The sequence below is a fragment of the Egretta garzetta genome, unplaced genomic scaffold (genome assembly GCF_000687185.1).
Source record: "Egretta garzetta isolate BGI_Z169 unplaced genomic scaffold, ASM68718v1 scaffold575, whole genome shotgun sequence".
In the NCBI taxonomy this organism is placed as follows: domain Eukaryota; kingdom Metazoa; phylum Chordata; class Aves; order Pelecaniformes; family Ardeidae; genus Egretta; species Egretta garzetta.
In genome coordinates, this window is record NW_009259790.1 from 1073919 (window position 1) to 1097095 (window position 23177).

The following is a 23177-nucleotide window of genomic DNA, read 5'->3' on the forward strand; positions in this document are numbered from 1 at the left end:
TTTCCTTGACGTATCTAGATTGATGGAATTAATTCTTAAAGTCCTATAACTCTTAATTTCCATTTTTATTTCAGTGCGGTCTGTTTAGGGAGGCATACAGCACTTCATTTCTGGTATGCTGACCACCTTAGAAATGACTGCTCAAAAATAATTTTCAAATTGGCAGATCCCAGGTTATGGCTCATTGCAAATGGTATGACATTAGCTTCTCTTCCCATAGAGAAGCTAATGTCATCCTAATACTAGATGTGGCTTGAGTAGTTAAATGAACAATAATGATTTAATTTGATTAATGGCTTTAAATGTCTGCAAGCTCTGAAAACACTAATGGTTGGTTCTGATGTGATCTTACTTATTTTGCCTGCTTTCAGTAATGACTAGTCAGAAAAAAAACCCGAACAAACCCAGAACTCTTTCTGTGTACACTCAGTCTGTGGTTTTGATATAGAAATCTGCTCCAAAAATAAATATGGGCTTTTATAAGAAAAAACTTTAGTTAATATTAACTGGGAGTACAGTCATATTTTCAGTGGTATTAAGAGTTGAGCTGGAGAGGATAAAATAGCCATTGCTGTAGAAAGAGATGAGTAGAAGTACAGGCAGTTTGTTTATCCCATCTTTATTCTTTTATTCTCACATAAACTTGTAAAACAAAGAATGAGTTCTTAAACTGACTAGTTGTCTAAACATGCAAGCCAGTATGGTTTTATTTTCCTCACTGTACAGAAAGCTTTGTAACTGAACTGGTGGATATGGCTTTGTTCCTAAAGCTCTGGGGTGTGTGTTTGTTTCTTTTTATAAATGTAAATATGTAAAAATTTTAGAAGTGGTGCAGCCAAGATTCTTTTCTGAAATTGATTTATGAAATCATCAAAAGGAATGAACCCTTAAGATATTCTAATCTTATGTTCTAATGTTGTGTTCAGGCAACGTCAGTGTCAACATATGTTAAAGGAGGCAGACCATGCATTTTTGCTGGGTACTGTTTAAGGCTCTGGCATGGGTCTGCTGACTGAACTTTGCAAAGCTGAAAAATCCTTTCTTACAAAGTACTTTATGAAGTGAGAAACTAGTTGAGACTTTTAAGTGACATAATTGAAGGTGTAGATGGAGTTACTGTTGATAGTTACTGTGATACTTCAATCACTGGATATTCTCTGCTCATGTTACTACTACAATATCCTTTTGTTCTTACATTTTTATTTTTCAGTAATAGAATTTTAATGGGAAACTTTCTGATTTTATTGCACTCCATTGATTTTTATTGTTTCATAGGTGTAATAGGTACCAGCAGGGGCCGCAATTGGTCTCCTTCAGTTGCTCGGTTAGTTCCTATGTATAGTTAAGACAGCTATAAAATAGAAAGTAAATCTTGAGGTTTTCAATTCTTGATACTTAGCAATTTGTAAATGAAATGAACCACGGGATCAACAGAAGCATACGTGCTCTCATTAGTTTCCCATTTCAGAGAAGGTTTTGGTGCAAGGAAGGGGGGAAGCAATGTCAAAACAATCTATAAAGCCAGTAGAACACTTAGTAAATAACCTAATTATCATTATAATAAAAATTCAGCTGATTATACATATAAGTTAATACCTTTATAATAGCTGATCCCAGATACATTCAGTAAAAATGCTTTTTTTTCAGTTCATTGTTATTGGTCATAGATTCTCTGTACAGGAAGAATTCAGTGCTATGACAAAGCCAGACACTGAAGCTCTTTTTCTCTATTGCAATTAGCAGAAGGATTATTAAATGCTGAGGCTCATAGCTTGGTTGCATAGCAACTAATTCTAACATATCAGACAAGAAAAATGGAATGCAATAGCGCAGTGAGAAAAGCTGTGAAGTCTCCAGTGTCTGGATTTTTGTGCTTCTTACTTCTGAAGACAAAGCCTGAAATTAATTTTTTTTAATCTATTCTTTTCCTGCTTCCTTTCCAATTTACTAGCATAATGTAACCTTTTCTTGGTTCTTTTGATATGCAGGCTAGAAAATGATGTTACGATAAGCTGTAATTTAAAATTTTTGCCATTTTCAGTCATTTTCCTGAATTTATGTTCCTTGTGTTTGTAAGGTGTAGATTAACTTAGCAGCAGATACATTTCAAAAAAACCCTTAATACCACTCCATTGGAGTTAGTTTCACTGTGTATGTTAAACATTTTTTGAAAACTTGCCCTGCTTTACAGATCATTATGTCTTATAACCGATTTTACAAAGAATTAAGTTTTTGAGGAGTTCTGTATTTAAGCATTTATTCCATTATGTCATTTTCCAGTTTTTTAAAAATTATATTTATCTTGTCATATTTGCATCACAAACAACTTTGCTCCAGTTATAGTTGTTGGAAGATTATATTTTCAGCATTGTTTTGCACCATAAAAATCTGTCTTACCAGCACAAGTCTCCCCATTTTGTTTTTGCAGTGGAAAAAAAGGAAGTTCCAAAACTTTTCATTTTAGAAGGATGCTACTTGTGTCCTTCTTTACGAGGTTCTTTGATTATAGTGCTGTTTTTAGTAAATAAATGGGAACTTAATTTTTGCACTATAATTTTCCTCAGTTTTTTAAAGTTGGGCTTAACCACAAAGGTTAGCAAAGGTTGTAGCATTGTACAGTATTCCATATTTTTTCATACATTCTTGAGAAAGCCCCCAGTTTTTCATGATCACTGAATAAATTTACTGAATAATAAAACCTACATGTTATATTTTTATCCTGGCTGTGTAAGTAAGGCGTATGGTTTTGTATTTTCTTTGTCCTCTAAACAGCTTCTGACCTGTTCTGTAACTTGGTTGCCACTGGTCACTGACAGGTACTAAATTCTCATGACTTCTCTGAAAGCACAGCTATGGAAAGAGGGCGTACAAATTTAATCACTGAGAAAAAAGCTGCAGTTCATCTTATGGATTTTTTTTTTTTTTTTTTTTTTTGGTCAGGACCCTTCTATACAGTAGAAGGCCAACACTGTATTGTCTAATTTGTTTCCTACTAAAATTTGCCCTGTTAATAGTGACATGACAGGATAATATTTACAAGATTTTGGAGCACTAAATAAAGCCTTAATAGCCAGTGTTCATGCAGGCAGCTTAGGGAGCGTGTCTTTAAAGGTCGGACTTCTGATTTAAGATGTAACTAGTCTGCTGGGAGTTTTATTTGTCTCTGAAAATATCTGTGTAAATTTGCACTCAGGAAAATAAAAAAATAATTCCTGTAGACTGCTCCCAGCCCACCCTGATATTCTATCTGCAGGATTGCAGAGGAGTGCTGCATGACCTTGTGTACAGTGAGAGATGATTTCACTTACAGCTCATTCTTCGTAACAGGTGATTGCAAATCATACTTATCCAATCTTTGGCTAAACAGCAAGAGTTGTGAAACTTATGACTTTTCTGGAGGTTTCTGGGAAATTGACAGGTGTTTCTTAAAGTGTGGCAGTTTTTTATATATTTCATGCTGTGAATGTGACCTTATAAAAGCTTTATAGAAGCTAGGTGTTGCATGTAGTATGCAAGTGAATTAAAAATGTTTTGGAGCAAATATTTGTTTTATTAGTAGATTCATTTCAACAATACAAGATAATTTTTAGCATTTTAAAAAGTGAGGTTTAATATGAAAAATTTAATTAGCACATTCCTTGATTTTTATGTTATCTTTTTTTACTGATAAAGGCACATCTGGTTTGGAATTATTGCTTTGCACATGGGAAGCCTTTTTTTAAGAAGTTGTTGCAAAAATATCTCTTAAGATTATATAATTTGAAAGACTTTACTAGTTATTATATCTGTCTTCATGAAACTAACATCAAACAGTTTTCTGAAGTGGGTATACTTGGCCATCCTCCCACTGTTTTATTTAAAAAAAAAAAAAAAAAAAAAAAAAAAAGAGAGGGACAAAGACTGAGGTCAGAAAATACCAAATTTATGGTTGCTGCTATTACCCTGTTTGTTTTTGTTTTTTTTTTATTCCTTTTTCTACCCCACACAATGAATGAGACATGTCTGCTGAAAAAATAAGGTTATGATCATACAGTGATCTCAGAGGCAAGCATAACACACAGACAAAAGCTTATGAACTGAGGATGTTCTGGCAGATTTGAGGTAAACCTGCCGCAGTGTATGGTACTGGATTTACTTTGCCTTCAGCTGACTGTTCTGATGTGCTGCTAAAATTTTTCAAGAAGCATAAGTGAGAGTAAGAAATTATGATTTTTGGAAGTTTTGAATGTTATGACTGAATTAAATAGAATGGTGTCATTTTAGTTCTATTCAGTTACTTGCATCAAAAGATTGTGAAATTAAAGTTTCTGGTTGGTTTTTTTTTTTTCCTTGGTAACTTCTTATTTATTTAATTACACTAACAAATGCTTGAATCCTTTATATTTACCGTGGATGGAAAAGTTAAAGAAGTGTTGATCATGAACTATATAGTTCTTGTGGTTTTTTTGAGTAATTGATAGAAAATATGGCTCCTCAATACATGTCACTTGAAGAAGAAATAACGTAGATAGAGCAATGAAGCACTATTGCTGCTACAGTAAGCACAACCTATACAAGCCTTCTTGGAACCCTGGGCTTTTAGCCCAGACTAGTTGTTTGTGTTGATGCTTCCTTCCACATCTACAGTGTTATCCGCAGCTGAACTAAATCAGCAAGAAATACTCAGTATGTATTGCATTTGCTTTTGTGGTCCTAAATTAAGCACTGATTTTTGTCCTTTATGTGATAATGAAATTTGAAGTTTCTGCTTTGCTGTGTCTCTACAGTATTGTCAATTCTTTAACTCTCAGAAAAAATGAAGCAAATAGACGTTAAAATGCTTTTTATTTCTGTTTCAAGAAGTTTTTTTAATTCTCCTTCTATGCAAACCATGGTCTTTAACAGAATCTTGCTTTCATGCTCTGCTTACTTATGTGTGTATTGGAAAGGGGAGTGAGAGGAGATGGGATTTCAACTCTGCTCATGCAGAAGGTTCTGGGTGGAATAAGGGAAAGAAGATTAAGTTATTAGGCAAGTTTAGGTTACAATTTGAATAGGCTGGTAAAATTGGAAAAAACCGAGACAGTTTATAATAGCTTCACTGTTTAAATGTTAATAAATCAGTATACATTTAAACAGACTGAGTGTGCATACAGGCAATTATTGTGGAGAGTCACCTCAGCATAAGTGCAGAGCCAGTGCTACAATAACTTGTCTGAGTAAATGGCTTTAATTTATTTAGTCAGAGAAATAATAGCAACTAACTCAGATTGTGCATTGTCATATTTTAATGACACTCTTGAAATATTTAAAATGCCATTGGCTTGATGCTTTCTTGAGGAGGATTCTGAATTCAACTTTATATTTAAAGATCTTTATTGTGTTACAGAGTATTACTGTACTGAAAGCTTACTATGGATGGTTTTTGCTTGTGTTGTACGCAAGGCTTGAATGCTTACTGGATTATCCTATTTTCCTCATCCTTAGAACTTTTTTTTTTTTTTTTTTAAATTTCACAGATAGGCTGATGGATTGTGGTCCATTTTCGCAACACTATGTATTATTTTTTTCAGGACTGTTACAACCCACCAATTTTCCACTGCCAAAAAAGTCTGCCAACAAAGCACAAAATAACCCAAGCAAAAAACCCTCAAACACCCCACCTTTCCAGTCTGCCCTCAAAGTGGTAATGTCTCATCATGGCCAAAAGAATACTAAGTGTGTTGAGTTTAATGATCACCAAGTTTGGTACTTTATAGCTAAATATAATACTTAAATCTCAGAATGTAGGGCTTGGTGGGTTTTTTTTTTCCTTTTTTTTTCCCCAAAATAAATGTTAGTCAAGAGAAGCTATTATAGACCATCTTTTGAAAAATAGTCATAAAAATAATGGAGCACAGCATATTTTGTAATATATGATCTTTCCATTCTAAGTTTTTCTACAATTAATACATAAATTGCAGTGGTTACCTGGTTACTTCAATGCGATATGAACTTTACTCTTGGCAAAAAGGGTATTCCACCTTCTATTCCTCATCCTTATTGACTAAAAAGGTGTTCTGTTCTGCCCTGCTTTCTGATATGTGTGTTGTGCCAGCAACAGTATTAAACTCAACAGTAAGATCACTTGACAACTGCTTGTCTGAAAAGTGGCCCAGCAGAAAAAAAAAAACCCAAACAAACCAATTTTGAGCTGGATCAGTTCCTGCTAGGACACTGTGTGTATAAACACCAGTGCCAGGACAAGGGAGGTGGTAGCAATGATGGGTAAGGCAAGCTAGAATGTCCTTTTTGCTGAAAGCACAGCCTTAGGAAGGCTGATTAAAATAGCCATGTAATCACAGCTTTGGTTTTGAATATGAGTAACATTATTGAGGAAGAAAGCAGAAGTCTCCAGATGTTTTTCTTTTTTCTTTTTTTTTTTTTTTTTTCTTTTCAAATTTAACTCTTGGCTTTTCTACAAGATTTGGACAACTATAAAGATGCTAAATTACTGTAGAAAAATAATTATTCTTTCTGTGCTGAATTAATGGAGTGCAAAATCCCTCTAATGACCTACTGAAATGTTTCTTGCTCATGTCAATTAGTTCTCAAGCTGTAATGTGGAATGGGTAGGAAAGTAATCGTAATCCATGGCCAAAGAAGCAGAAATATTTTGGAAAAAATCTATCGTGAAGAAATTGGATTGGCTGATTTGAAGTTATATGAGAACCCTGCTGAATCCTGCAAGGGGGGATTTACCAGCAGAATACTAGCCAGACTGGAATTGTGGTGTCTGTACTGACTGATACATTTGATTGACATAGTAAAAACTTTCACATTTTGCCCAATACTACAGTGTGGCAGGGGTTTTTTTTGTTTTGGGGTTTTTTTTTGTTTTTTTTTTTTGGCAAAAATTTCTGTAACTGTAGAAAATATTAAGAAAGATACAGGTAAATCAGTGAACTGAATGTAAAGGGTGAAAAAGTTGTCCAATGCCTTTGCTTACTTGAAGAAATTAAGTAATACCAGTTCTGTTAGTATGTTTTCAGTAAAAGCATGAGAAATTTGCTGACATCTGCTTTGAATATTTGCAGAACGGAATTAGCTGATATATTATATATAAACACAGGGAGAATTTCATTTAACTGTTGAGAGAGATGTTTTAATATAATTGTGTCCCTGCAGAAGCTCTCATAAAATTATTGATTAACATATGTGAAATTGTTAATGAAATTAAAAAAAAAAATCTAGTTTAGAACATGTATCTACCCTGATGTTTACTAGAAGCCATTCAAATCTTTGAAGACCTGTTGTATTTCATGTATTCATGTAAGATCTGGAAGTCAGAATCTGTTTTAAATCAGATGATTGAGTCCTAATATTTTTCTGTAATTTTATAGTAAATAGTAATAGTACAACTGTACAGTTATATGGCAAAACCTTTATAATAGTGGAAGGACTCCAGGTGAGGCAGCGCTTTGAGCTGACACTTTTCTGTTATAGTATTTGACTACTCTGATATCACTGTTAAAACTAACCCTAAAGAAGTCTTTAAAAATTCTAAAATTCTGTCATAATTTTTTTTTAAAAATTTTTATTCTTGATGTAATGGCAGAAGGTATTTTTCAAGGTATTTATAGGAAATAAAACGTTTTGATTAGGAAATTACAAGATTCAGAAATCCCATCGTCTTTAAGACAGTCTTTAATGCTGAGCTTGAGAAGAAATGCCATGAAGAAGCAATGCAATTATCCTCTACTCTTGCCTCGCTGTAATAGTTATGCTTCCTGTGTCAGAATTTATCGCAAGGAAAACAAGCATTTTGAAGAAGTTAAACAAGTAACAGTGTATCTCATTAATATGCATGTAGTGAAAAGGTGCACTGTCCCATACGTCTGCAATTAAAACAGCTGCAGCCACAGGCAAACTTGTAAGCATTTGTATTAAAGCCAGATGCAGACTAATTTGATTTGATCAATACTTCTGATACTGTGTTAAATAATACCATTTTTGAAAGATTGCTCAAACTAGTGATGAGATTAAGAGCATTTTTATGTGCTCTGCTGAATAGCAAATGATGTTGGCATCATCTTAAGCATGTTGCTTAATTACTGTCACCATGTGCATGACTTTTAGATCTGAAATGAGCAAAGATACACACAGAAATTCATCTTTTTTGTCCCTTTTCTTTAGATGAACTTCGTCAAGCTATCGTGGCCATGATGAATAGAAAGGATGAATTGGAAGAACAGAATAGGTAGTTTTCTTTTTCAAGTCAAGAGGCACTATAATTTAAAAAAAAAAATCTGTTCTCTAATACAAGCTGTCCTTTGTGTAAAGCTATACATAATCTTTGTGTAATCTTTTTGATGTATGTATTATTTTTCTTTGAAAGGTAAGCTTAATCCTTCAATATTCAACTGTTGATACTGAATAGTGATGTTTGCAGGTCAACTTTTTCCTTTGAATTTGAATTGCATATAACTCTTCTTATCTTGGGAGTTTTGCTAGTTGTAGTTTTTTCAAAATTAGAATTTAGAGCCAAAGGATTCTTAAGATCTCTTAAGATAGCTTTCCAAATGAGTAAAGGTTTGTCCTTATACAAATATTCAGAAGATTTCCTTTTTTCCCCTTCTGATGCAGAAGTGATGTAGGATGGCTAACAATGTTACACTGAAAGTGACTGTCGTTTGTGAGTGTCTTTATGTTCACTTGGGGCATAATTATGATGTAAATGTAAAAATGATAAGTCAGTTATTTAAAATGCTATCAAACCTACTTTGTATTTATTTACGCTATTGGAACATGCCATTAGATGAATGAAAATACAAACGTATTCAAGACATGCTGTTGTTATGCTGTAGTAGAGCTATTTTTGGTATTTACATTTTTCTAATGTAATTTACGATTTATTTTTTTTTTAACGTTGAGATTACCATCTGATCCCATTTTCCTGCCTCTTATCCTCCCTACTCCCATAATTGCAAGTTATTGTCCTGTGCAGCTTTGCATTTTTTGGTAGAAGGACCAGGATGATTTGGGTTTTACCATCATGCATCATGCTGACCTTTGCTATCTCATGAAAGGTTTTACACAGAGGTCTATGGCAGTGCTCTCAGTTGAGACCAGACCTCTCAGGTCCTCTCAGTAGAGACCCGTCTCCTGCTCTTACTAGTAAATATTATTAATATAATAAGTAAATAATATAATATAATAAGTAAATATCTTGCTCATAGGTTATTCCTGAGATGTATGGACTTGCACCGAAGCACTGAAATCAGATTATAAGCAGTTTTCTATAATAAATTCTTTCTGCATGTTGATACAGTAGATACTGTAATAGGTTGTGCTTGGGGCATGTTGATGAGAGTGTAATACACTTAGAACTGTTTTGATTGGGTCCTTCTTCCTTGTAGCTTTTACTATCTTTGTGTAATCAAATCAGGTGAATTTATTACGTTGAATAATGCAATTTTAGGATGACATTAATAGTATCATTCAGGCAACCTACTCTGTGATTTGTAGAGTATCCTCTAGTTACTAGGTGGTGTTTGCAGTGCTCTAATAGAGGCTGCTGCCTTCTTCCAGATCTCTGAGAAATCTGCTTGATGGAGAGATGGAGCATTCTGCAGTGCTAAGGCAGGAAATGGAAAACTGGAGAAGGAAAGCAGCAGAACAGGAAGAGCGACATGCCATGAAAGTCCAAGCTTTGGCACGGTAAGAAGCGCTGAAAGTGTCATAAAAAGTAACATTAGTAGAACAAGAAAATTAAAAATTCTGCATACAAGAAAAAAATCATTGTCAATTAGTTTAGTTTTCTGAAGAACACAAGTGATTTACAACTAAAAATCCAACGGACTTTAGTTGAATTTAGGCTGGAAAAAACCTTTTGGAAGGCTTTCTGACAAATGTAGTGGGTTTGTGGCTTTTGTTTTGTTAACAGTAAGTGAGAGTTTAAAATATTAGTAAAACCTCCGTTATAGCTCCAGATGAAAGAAGATCAGTGAGCTGAACTTATGACAACATCAAGTTTAATATTAAAAAGTAATTGGACTAATATTAAGAAAGATAAGCCATGAAAATAGCAGCAGTTAGATAATGAGACTAAATACAAAGGAATACATGTATGTGTAAGGTAAGAAGACTTTTTTTCTCTTCATGTATGTATTTTGTCCAGTTCTAACCCTCCTCCCTTTTTTTCTTTTTCATTTTGGGAGATTCTTGGTATAACTTGTCTGCCCAATCTGGAACAAATCACAATATCGAGGTCCTGTTTTTTTTCCTTCTATTGCATATATGATATTCTTAATGTTGTTAAAGTACCTAGCACTGTCTGCAAAGGGAGGTGAGGGTGAGGAGGGGAACAGAAACACCATGTCAGTGTTCATTGTGAACAGTCTGATGTTGCTGTCTTAGAATAATGAAATGCTCATTCTAGTAGTTGAAATGGCTGCTTTGGTGCATGTGTAAAACACAGGGATTTTTTATTTTTATTTTTCAAAAATACACAAGCTGGATTGTTGGGATTCTAGCTCTCAGACCTGGAGCCAGTGAGGACCTGTTTTGGAGACTATTTAATTTTAATATTACTCCACAGTATTTCCTCTGCTCGATGTCTTATATAGTTCAGTAGAAATTATGTTGAGTGGTCCTAGTGTCAGTTAAATTGAGTAGTTAAATTTGTGTCTTTATTGCTTTCAGTTATATAGAATATGTCAGTGTCATCTGCAACTGACACAGATATCCTTCGATATGTATCCTCATGTATGTAAGCACTAAAGAATGCATTATCCATCCTCTTCAGTGACATTTCCATCTGATCTGTCTTCCTTCTATCTGATATTTAAGCATGACTTTGTTTTCCTTGGGCTGATGTTTTTTTCTTGTCCTGTTGTCAGGTTTTCATGGCTGACCACTTTATCAACCGCTGTATCATAAGCAACAGCTGTTGATACTGTCTGGCAACAGTACCAATTTCTGAAGTGGTGCAACTGCTTCCCCCTGGCTCTAGGAAGGTCATCTGGAACAGGTTACTCAGGACCATTTCCAATCAGGTTTTGAGTATCTCCACAGACAGAGAGTCCACAACCCCTCTGGGCAATGTTGTTGGCAGTGACCCATTGGTGATACTTTCCCAATGTGGTACAAGATGCTGTTGGCTTTCTTTGCCATGAAGGGTGGCATTGCTGGCTCATGGTCAGCTTGTTATCCACCAGGACTCCCAGATCCTTCTCCTCAGAGCTGCTTTCCAGCCCCCAGCACGTATGGGTGCCTAGGGCTATTTCTCACCAGATGCAGGACTTTGCGCTTCCCCTTGTTGGACTTTCAGGGACTAATCTGAGTCCAATTCTCCAGCCTGTCCAGGTCCCTCTGAACGGCGACGTAACCATCCAGTGTGTCAGCTGCTCCCCAGTTTTGTATTGTCTGTGAACTTGCTGAGGGTGCACTCTGTCCCAGCATCCAGCTGTTAAACAGTATTGGCCCCAGCAGTGACTTGCCTCCAGCTTGACTTTGTGCCACAGCTATGCTGAAAGAAAAGAATTTTAACCCTCCCCTCATCTAAATGTGATTTAGCTTAAGAAAGACTTTTGAAGGTAAATGTTGCTGTAATAGTGTGATTTTCTTCTTACAATTCTAAGTCGGCTCTAGAGTAACCTATGATGCCTAAGATCTTGAGGATGATTCACATATATAGTAAACAACAAACCTATCCCAAATGTTAAGTAAGATTAGTAATCTGTGCCTTATCAGAGAGAAGTGTTTGTTTTCTGTGTGCGCAGGCAGGGTGCTTAGTGTCAGTCGTGAAGTACCACAGCTGAGATTCCTGTAAGCTTTTTGTTGCATAGCAGAACTAGTATCTGAAAATGATAAATACAAAGCTTTTTTTTTTTTTTTAAAGAAAAAAGTATTCAGACTGTTACTAATTCTGCTTTTGATGACACATCAAACCAAACTACTCAATTTGAGGGAGGGAGAGATATGCATAAGTGGGTTTGACATTCATGTGATGTAGGGCAATTGAGACAATGCAAATACTTGATCATTTAATATTCACGTTTCAGGTTATAGGAATTGTATGTTCATATTTCTTTGACTCACCTCCCCCACAGTTTTGGAATTTGCAGTGACATATGGGTGAATCAGATATTTGTCATGCACATACCTTTTTAAAAACTAGATAAGGAGCTTTTATAACAAGATCTAAGGGATGCTCACTTAGACTAACTTATTAGTTTTAAACAAATTTATTTAATTTTTTATTGCTATGGAGACTGGGTATGTTGCGTTGATTGTTCTTCTGAAAGTCAATTTACCTTGTCACGTGATAAAAACAGTGTTGGGAGCTGCTTAGGTACAACAAATTCTTGTGTCACCAGTTATTTTGGACTTTGGATGCACTTCTTTAATGATTCATTGCAAGTAATTTTCTAGCACATAAGAAACTTTGCATATAGTTATTTTGGAATATAGGTTTTTCTTCTAAATTCTTTTGTTGATTCACTTTGTACACTGTAGGTGATGCTGCTGTAATAGTAAGAGTAGTAAAATTTTAAAAATAATATTTTAAACCAAGAATTTGGGCAAGCTGAACAATTTGAAGAATTTGAAATGACAAAAATTTTGGAAATGCTTTGTAAGAGCTGCATAATACTAGGTGAATGAGAGGAAACTAAGTTTCAGATATTTTGTGATAGTGAAATCTCACTGTTTACCTTGAAAACAATTGATCACATGACTAGAGTAGAAAAATTTCCTCAATTGTAATATCCTGAACATCTTAAGGCCGGGAAAATCATTCAGTAACAATCTGACTATTGTCATTTGATGAACAAATATGCTTCAGATTATGAGAGCTGATATTTACATGTGTCCCGAAAGCTCTTGCGAAGAATTTGATGCAAACACCTTCCTGAAGGCCTTGAGAACACAAATTTCAGTGACACATTAGTCAGTGTTGAAATTATTACTTCTGGATATCTGCAGAATTGGTTTATTCAGCTGGTCTCCTAGGCTCTTGGAAGTGTCTCTGGTCTCCTAGACAAAGTGCTGGCTTGCTTAGAGAAATTTTCCTGATTTTCTTAACTCCTCTTTGAAAAATGGAAAAATTCTTAGGTCATTTTAGTTTCGAGTAGTGGTAATCTCATTCTTCCATGTGAAGTATTTGAATATCTCCTTCATAACAATTATGATTTTGTTTCCAAAGGAGCAGTCTCAGCATTCAACCTATTCCCTAGCCTTCCGACAGAATAGACTAAATAGACTCTGTAGTGTAAGCTGGTTTTTAGTTGTGGTGTTTTCTTTTTTTCCCCCTCATCAATGAGCCTTTCTTAGATTGCATGGGCATACTGTGCCAGGGGCTTCTTAGCAATGCTAAAGTTTTTAAACTGAGATTCTTGTTTCTCTGTGGAATACTATTACAACCCTTTGCGAGGCAAATAAATTTATTGAAGTTGACTGTGAAATTGGATAATCTCAGATTGCATATTCTTAGACTATATTCAGAAATGTGGGAGGAAAGCCTTTTACAAAGGACAGGCTTTGTAGCAAGAAAAGCAGATAGAAAGAGAAGATGATAATGTACTGCGTAGGGAAATGGGGGATGAGAATTTTAGTGTACTTTATCTTACATTTTTATGTACCTTCTGTTTACTGTACACTCTGTAACCTAACCTGCCTACACTTATCTAGTGTCTGTATTATTTAAGACACATTGCTTTTGGATTTGGCATTTTATATTAATCTGTTCTACAACACTTCATTCAGAGCTGTAGTGCTTCAGTGATGGGGGAAATGATGTGTTGTGCATCTTGAAATGATTGCGTCACCTACCTTAAGGATCTTTTTAGGGAGAGGAAAAAATACCACTTGTCCCTGCTTGTGAAAACGGATTTGAATATTCCTATGTTCAGTGATTGTTTTTTTCCTGCTTAGTTACTTGGTGACATGTCACAAGTTACAAAAACATTTAATAAAAGTGTGAGATACATTATTTCATAAAATAAACAACTTCCTCATATTTCTTATCCATAAAACAATTTTTTGCTTTTTCAGATGTGGTATCGGTGCTAAAAGAGCCCTTTCATAATTCATATTTGAACGCAGTCTATGCTGTGAAGCTATCATGAGAATAGTTTCCAGTTTATCATGCATATGGTGTTTGTCTTTCATGACAAGCAGTTAAGTTTATCACATTTTTCCTTGTTACAGTTTTTTTCAGAGATTGGTTTATACTATAATCTCATTACATTGTATATAGTTCAACTTCCACTTCTAGGAGTAATAGTTCTTATTTTCCTTATTTCATTTAGAGTACATATGATTACAAATAATTGTGATCTTGCACCTCCTAATAGTAGGATGACAGGATAATTCAGGTTGGAAGGCATCTCTGGAAGCCCAGCTTCTGCATATAGATTCTACATATGCCTGCAGTACACTGTTCAAATCATTCTCAAGATTCATACCATTTTTTTATTATTTGGAGATTTGGTAACTTTACAGTGTTTTCTAAAACACTTAAGTTTTTATCAAGACAATCTGTTGGAATTTTTTTTGTGCGTAGTGGTGGTTTGGGGTTTTTTTTTTGTTTGTTCAGTCATAGGGAAATAAGTTCTATTGGCCTCTTCCTCTGCAACAAAAATCATAACTTAAAGGTATATTGTTCTTTAATAAAATTTTTGGAAGTCAGCTTTTATAGAACACTTATTTACTGGTATTCCTTTGCATTAACAACCAGAAATCTTATTTTGACAAACATAAGATGCATGTAATTTGACTTGCATAGTAGACTTTAACTGTATTTGGTGTATGTATACATGCTTCAATAAGCATAACTATCTATCACAGAAACTTTGTGGACATTGCTGGAAGATAACCAACCTCCAACTCCCCTTGCTCCTCCATAATGAAAGGCATGCTACAGCACAAGGAAGGGCGGGAGATTTTGCCTGTGGGGCTTTGGGCCTTCTCCAAGAATACAGCAGAAATCCCAGCAGGGGGTCTGATCCTCTGCTGCGTTCCATGTGAATAGCATCTCTCTTCCATGCTGTCCTCCCTCTGATGTGAGAACATGCTGCTTGTTATTCTGTTACATTTGTCCTCTTGATATGAGAGTCCTTAGGGAACAGTTACTACTGTTCCTGGCGTGAACTTTAACTTGTTGGTGAGGATATACGTTTATCATTAATACTGCATGCTAATCTTTTCATTCATTACATGCATAAAAGCTATATGTTTCCCAAAATGTGAACTCTTTTTATGCTGCTAAAAAAAAATTATCATTCTTAGAGTAGTTTTGATTTTTCTTTTAGGCAGGGTTTCCCTAAATGCTAATTTTTAAATAATAAAATTGAGAAGAAGTTTAATTATTTTCCCTTTAAAATTAGGCAGGGAATTGAAGGTATTTGACAACTTCAATTATTATATAATTGATTGTTCCTTGTCATTCCAGATAGTTTTCCCAAAAAGATAATAAATAAGCAAGTTTGTTGTTGCTATGAATATTAACGAATATTTAAAGAAAATTTCTTTTCAGTAAAAACAATATTTTGTTTCTGTATTAGTATGATCGATGTCACTAAATATTGCCATTGAAAAGTAAATCCTTTACTATAAATGTTTTATTTCATAGCTTTGGCGAAAAGAATACCTTACACTAGTAATGCCAGTCAAGTATCGATATATAAACAAGCCATGACCATATCCATACTCTTAAAAGAAATGTATTAAATGTTCTTCATTTTCCTGACTTTGGTTTTAGTACAGGATTTTAGTAGGATCTTAAGATTTTTCTATAATTTGTGAATACATACAGTGGTTTCTGATGAATTTTTAAGTATGTGTGACAATAGAAATACTTACAGTTTTAGGGATTTTATGAAGTGGTATCTTCCATTTTAGAAAATTGATAAAAGTTACTCATATCACTGCTGAAGGTTTCGATACTTCCATCCTCTCCTCTTTGCTTACAGTTGTAATTATATACTGATTCATTACCATAATTAGTATTGTATTTTTCCTCTGGTTTTAAACAAAGGCTATTAATGGCTGAGAGTGGATATGTATAATTTTGTAATATTCTGATTTATCTTCAGGAAAAGTACTAAAGCAAAAAGCTAACTACGGAGTTTAATTGCATCTTAAGTAATTTCATTGGATAAAAATGCTATAGAATAAAATATACTCTGCTAAAGAAGTTGATTCTCTGCATTAGCTTATTAATAAAGTGTTTATTGGAACCTGGAAGTAGCTTTACCTGGTTTTCTGTGGAGAATGGTCACAGAACTGTGGAGAAACTCCTACAGTTGCTTGAAAAAAACCTTCAGATGTAAGGAAATTTATCCTGCACTTACATATGTATAGCATTTATAAGTTGCTGTATTTAAATGTGTTTGTATTTCTGTAATAGTGCTTTTAGAGAGATTTTGGAGATAAATCTGCTCTGTCAGAAACTAACTTCATATTTGTCTTAAGAAGAAAAAAAGTGGGAAGATGCATATGTTTTTTTTCTTTGTCTTGAAGACATAAAGCTTCAGAGAAGTTCTGCTAATCTGCTACTGAAATAATAATAAATCATAAAGAAGCCTGGGGAAGAGTTAAATTCTGGTTTCGTAGGATGCTTTAAGTCCATTTTTTTGTGATTGAATTTCAAGTCCTAGCACTTTTTTTTAATGTAGCTATTAATATGCATTTTCTAGTTTTATAATCAAACCACCACAGAATAGTATGTCTTGTATCATTGTTCTGCATGAGCAGTCACCAGTGGTATAAAGCTAAATCAATACCACACACTAGACCTGTGCCATTTGAGCAAAAAGAGTAATTTGTAGGAATACTAGATTGTCATCTCCTATCATTGAGCTGCCACAGGGTAAAATGAGATACCACTTTGTCTTTCATCTACTTACTAACATGGGAGAAGTGATCAGGCAGGGAAATTTGTCGTAATTGAGGTTTTCGAGATGGGTGTGCTTTAGTGGCTTAGTTCTCTGTCTTTGTTTTCTCATGTATTTCAGCCTGATTTTTTTTTCTTTCTTTTTTTTTTCTCTATCCCTGTCAACTGGTACTTACAGTCTTGTCACTTATGCTTCAGCACAGAATGTGGAATTGTTTGGAGCGCTTCAAAAGATGCTGAAAGCATTGTGTTTATCACTGGTCTCATAACAGTTTTGGTTCACATTAGATGGTAAGGTTTGGAAAAGTTGCAAAAGTAAAGCTGGGGCGTTCACATGGAAGTATTTAACATCCTTAACAATAGGTAGTACCGGTGGCTCACCTGGACAAGAATTTCTGCAAATCTGACCCTTAACTCCTATACAGAAGTTTCTCCTCCTATAAAATACTTGCTATGAATATCTGATACAATGCCTCTTGAAGTCATTAAAGATTTTGTATTGAGTTCTTGCTTTGATAAAAAGAGCTCTATAAATTCATATATATCATGATGGGACCTCTTTGGAATCTAGCTCTGTAGTAGCAATGAGAAAGGTATGTTGAAGAATCAGAAGTAATGAGATGATAAAGAAGCATATTAGGAAATTGTGACTGGGCCATAGTATCCTGCTTTGAATTTCAGCCTTGTATCAAGAACCTTAAGTAAATTAAAATCTTTCTGAACTTAATCTGTACTGTATCAATTTTAAGTCAATAGGCACAATAGTAAAAAAAATAGATTTATTTTTTTTTTTTTTTTTTTTTTTTTTTTCCCTGATGCTGTCTCGGTACAGACAGAAGGCACTGAGTCTATTCTCAAATGTAGAAATGAGATGGTGTATGATTATTTCATGAGAATCCTTAAAACTCAATATATTGTAATTGTATACAGTTATTTCCATGGCAGACGTATTTACATTTCTGGTGAGAAATATTTTTGTCTATCTGTCATATAATTATTTTATGAATTAATTATTTTGACTTTTTTATTATAGTATATAGAAGTAAACTGTCTGATTTTTTTTTTTTTTTTTTTTTTTTTTTTCTCCTTAATCTGAATATCAGTATCCATTTCTGGTAGAAAACCTGACTTGTTCTTTATAGCCTAGGAAGTGAATCATATCATAAAATGCATAAAATCATCAAGCACTTTGTTAAAAATTGATAGTTGGGTAATGAATAGTTTCTTCTCAATTATTTAGCAACCTCCTACTGAAGGACTGAATAAAATTAAGGTTATATAGCTCAGAAAACTGATCTGAAATTCATAGAAATATGAATATAATACCAGTCTAAGGTTTTTATATATAAATATGGCATTGCTCACAACAGCAATTTATTTTTGTGTGTGTGTGTGTTTATATATTATATATATACACACACTTTGTGTGTATGTATATTTATATATAACGATATAATGATAAGGCCCATCAAACCTATTTGCATGTGTTTCTGAATACTTCTCATTCTTAAATAAATTCCTACCTTTTTGTGTATAATCTATTTACAGGTTTCTGTACTCTGTTACATATCTAGCTCATTCCTGGAGGGTGTACCGCTCCTCTGGCATGATTTTGACCTGCCAATGTTTCCTCTCTAACCAGTGTGGGTTTCTTGTGTGTGATGTTATATGCTGCATTTGTGGCACCTGTATATTTCTACCCTGATACATTCTTAAAAAAGAGTAAAAGTTGCCTGAATTCCCTCTCTTGCAATGCATTTTAGTTATGTTTCTTCTGCATAAACACTTCTGTCATACTTGGTTAACTGAATGGGCTTAGACAGATAATTGAGTTTTTGTGCAATTTGTCTGCTTTGTTTAAAATTAAGTTGGTTAGAATCCTTTTTATTTCTCCCCAAATATAAACTAAGGTGCTTAATGGTGTTAGGTTGAACTATAGTAGTACCTGATTTGAATACTTGTGCTTTCCAAAGAAAAATGGGACAGGCACAGGCACTGAAATACAGCAGTCAAAGGGATTAACTTAACTTCTTTTACAGTTTTCATTTAGGAATGTTATATGGAAAATTTTTACCTTGAATATTGTTGCTGAAGTGCTGGCATTTGCTTACAATGATAAAGTCGGGTTTTAAATTCTTATTTGCTTGACTTCAAATACTTGGACAACTAGTAAAATGATTACCTAATTTTACACTGGCCATTCTGAATTTCCTTGTCTAGTATGCCATCCTTATTTTTTGAATCAACTGTTGATTTAGATAGAATGTATCATTTTTCTGCCATCAATGTAGCATAGTATAGAAAAACCTAAGTTAAGCAATTAATGAAAAGTTTCTGATCATGATATAATCTGTTTCACTGATATGTGGCCCTGGAAAACTAGTTTTCCTGGTACTCTGCTGTTGATGTATTATTTAATGTGCAAGTAATTTTTTTTTCATCCTGATGACACAATTTAGATAAAGCTTATTATGACAGATAGTATGTTTCCATTGAAATGGACTTTCCCCTACTTTGAGAAAACAATATTATTTATTTATTTTGTTCTTTTTATCATCAGAGAAAATGAGGTGCTAAAAGTGCAACTTAAGAAGTATGTTGGAGCTGTCCAGATGCTCAGAAGAGAAGGTCAAACAGTGGAAGGTAAGGACAAAATGAAGGGGGGAAAAAAAATCCATGAGCAGGGTTTGTTTTTCTGTATGCTACTATTGAGACAGAGTTTACTAGAGGCATAAGTACAGTAACCGAATTGATGGAAATGACTCCTGGACTTGTATGAAAACAGACAAGGAAAGAATAACTGGTGAACAGCCATGTCTCTGGTTTACAAGAATCGGCATTTTTATTTTTCTGATTGATCCTGGAATGGATTTCTGTAGATAACCAACCACTCAATCCCATGCAAGTCCTGCTCCATTACCGACACTTCAGCCACACTAAACAACCCTAGTATGGCTGGGGACATGGTTCACATTTCCACATGCTACCCAGTGTGACATCAGCCCTCCCCCCTGTTGGAAGATAGCAGCATCTGAAAAGATGACAGTTCTGTTTCTATGAGAACTGTCCCTGATGCATCTCTGACTGGGCTATTTGCTGTTGTGTGAACTGTTTTGTAATGCAGATTGATATCAAACAAAAGGAATGTCATGAGATGGCATACTATCAAATTACTGCTGAGTAGAAACAATCAAGAAGTCTTTGCTTTCCTTGCTGAGTCTTCAACAAAACAAATGAAATAATTTACATGAAAGTGGGGTTAGCAAGAGATAATTATAAACCCTATTCATCTCTTCCAACCATGGTAGAGTAATATCTCCCAATAGTGAAAATAACATATTTGAAATCTTTTCCTTTTGAGAAAAATACCGATGTAGATTTTTGTACTTATTTATACAGAGTGTTTTCTGGTAGATGAAGTGGTCTTACTTTTTTTCAATAAGAAACTTTCTAGAAAAAAACTTACCAGATGAAAATTTAATTTAAAAAATAATTGTGAATTAATGTGATATTGGAACATAAGAATAATTATTTTGAGGAAATAAAATTTGGTATCTCTAGATTATACTGTTAGTGTTGTTTTGGAGATCAGTATATGCAGACTGTTTGAAATAGACTCTGTACTAAGACCAGACATTTCACTTACTTTGCTACACTGCTCTGACTCTAATGAACAGGTTTTATATCTGAAAGATAATGAGTTATCAGCAGTGTTACCTGCTTTTCTTCAGTGGTGGTAAAGTGTCCATGACAGGATGAATTGGAGTCTTGATTCTGAATCATCATCTGGTGGGACCTGTATTTCCACTGACTACAGGAGGTGTTTTGAGAGGCGAGGTGGCTTTGCAGAAATTGACACCATCTGTCTTCTTTTTTTTTTTTTTTTTTTTTAATTTTTGTCAATATTGTGGTCATATAAGTGCCTGTATGAATGAATACTACATTAATTCTGCTCTTAAGGGCTAGTCACTATACTTATCTGTAGTTTAAAAACTTCATTCATCCTGAAAAGGTTTTTTGTTAGTGAGAACACATGTTTTTACTTCCGACTTCGCTGGAGTGTAGTGATTCATATTAAGAATTATTCATGAAAACCATCACTTAAGCTTCTTATAATAGCAAAAATTATCCTTCATTAGATACTGACAGTTTCCATGATGAGTGTAATTATAGGAAAAGAAAAAAAAATATTCCTATGCTAGCTGTATTCTGCCATTTTAAAATTATGCAAATTAGTGAGTGATAAGAATAGAAACTGAGTAGGATGGTCAGATTTTGTAGATGAAAAAGGGGGATGGAACAGTACCAACATTTCTAAAAATGAATACATGTATGCTTTATGCTTAAAGCGTATTTAATCAATCCACAGTAATTTTCTGTAATATTTATCATTACTGAGCAGAATGAATTTCAGCTACATGCAATATTTGTAATAATTTTTCTTACATTCTAACTTCACACATTGCATTTTTATAAAAACAATTACTGAGGTTTTTTTCTTAGATGCCATTAGAGATCTATGTGAAATTTTTAGTACTTGGACATCTGACTCAAAAAAGTACTTAAGCATGTAAATAATCCCTGACAACTAATACGTTTAGATACACTTCAGAAAAGGAGAGTGAAACAAACCCAAGTTTTTTCTTTTACCAGATTTATAGAAATTATTGCAGCCATGATTTATATACATAAGTTGCAGTATCTCATCATAGACATTCATACTTTTCAGATGTGAGCCTTCATAAATAAGAATATTTTCATTAGAAAGAGCTATTAGTACTTTTCAGTACATATAACATTGCATAACTTAAGGCAAATTACTGAATTCCAGCTGTGGTATAACAGTGAGTGTAACAACGTGTCTTAAGTAATTTTGTTCTTAATTAGCTTACATGCTTAAAAGGATTACAAAGTATATTTACAAGACCTGTTTTATTACTGTGTTCTGAGATTGTGACAGTTTTGGGAAGGAAATAGGATAGAGAAACTTCTGTTTTCTCTGCTTTTGTAATTTTCGGTTAAAATTCTTGTTGGTTTCTTATATATTCATTTACACATTCATAGGTTAAGGTTCTTGACTTCTAATTAGCCTTACGTATACATAGGGACATAGAGTTCTGATCTTTTTAAACTTGGAAAATTCCCAGGTCTCCTCTTTTGCTGTAATGTTGGGGAATTGTCTTCATCAGGGGGGCATAAACTGTTGGATAAAACTAATTTCACTGCTGCCCTATGTTCTCATAATGAATAATTTCAATGATGATTAATCTTCTTCCAAATGGTATGAAAACAAAAGTCTTAAATGTATTGTAGATTTTAGAACACTATGTGTTTAGACTTTCTGGGAAACTATTTTGAAAGAGTCAAAATAAATTGAGCTTCTGCTGTTATTTTTATGACTATAAATAGAGATGAATCTATATGTTTGCTACAATAATCGGATCAGATGCTATTGAGTATGGCTTTGAAATGGTTTCCTAAAATAATAAATGAAGCTCAGCATAATACTTTGCCTTGTGGTGACTTAAAAACCAAAAAAACACTTGGCAAATGTGTTTATAAATGAATTGCCAGAATATCATACCAGCTTTCAAAATTAGTGATCACTGCCGTAGACTGAGCAGTCTGATATTGGTATTTAAATATTTAATAAATGAGCATCCTGATTTCTCAGCCATCAGCAGGAGCTGGATATGTACCATTTTTCAAACCTGCTTAGATAGAATAATATTATGTATATGAACATGCTGGTCTTAGAAGTTTCTGGCTGAAGAACTTCAAGTGAGATTTACAAGAAATAGCTCTTAAAATAGCTTTGAAAATTCACTTAAAATAATAATAAACTTCTGAATGTATATATTCTTCCTTGAAGCAAAAATTAGATCCCAGGCTCAAGGGTATTTAGTCAGATGAATTATGGTGCGTCTCTCTACCTTATAGTGGTTGTATATATAGTTTAAGTTTTGAAAAATTGTGAAAGCATTTGTTAAACCTCTCTTTTATTAGGGCCTGTTTACTTTATATGTGCTAACTTGATTTTTTTAGACATTCATGATCTGTGAGGAAAAGTTGAATTGGACTTTGTATAACTTGGAGAAGAGGAGGCTTACTTAGACTAGGCCTTAAAGTGATCATCAAACACATAAATGATAGCTAGGAACAGGAATAGAATAAACTGTAGTATTCATTCACTGGATAAAAAAAGAAGTAATGGGTTTAAATGGCAGATGAAGGAAGTTTGATTAGCTATCAAGAAAACCTTTCTGAGAAGAATACTTAAATTTAAATAGATTGTGCAGGGAAGCATGGAATCTCTATTATT

At 34.0% G+C, this 23177-nt stretch overlaps 1 protein-coding gene across 1 annotated transcript in view; it reads left to right on the forward strand.

Moving 5' to 3' along the window:
- The window catches only part of SNX29 (sorting nexin 29), a 138382-nt gene that overhangs the window by 26636 nt on the left and 88569 nt on the right, over nucleotides 1-23177 (forward strand). Inside the window, exons 13-15 of the mRNA XM_009639592.2 lie at nucleotides 8155-8218; nucleotides 9550-9678; nucleotides 19416-19498. Of these exons, the coding sequence (XP_009637887.2) occupies nucleotides 8155-8218; nucleotides 9550-9678; nucleotides 19416-19498 (276 nt within the window). The remainder of the gene's footprint in view (nucleotides 1-8154; nucleotides 8219-9549; nucleotides 9679-19415; nucleotides 19499-23177) is intronic.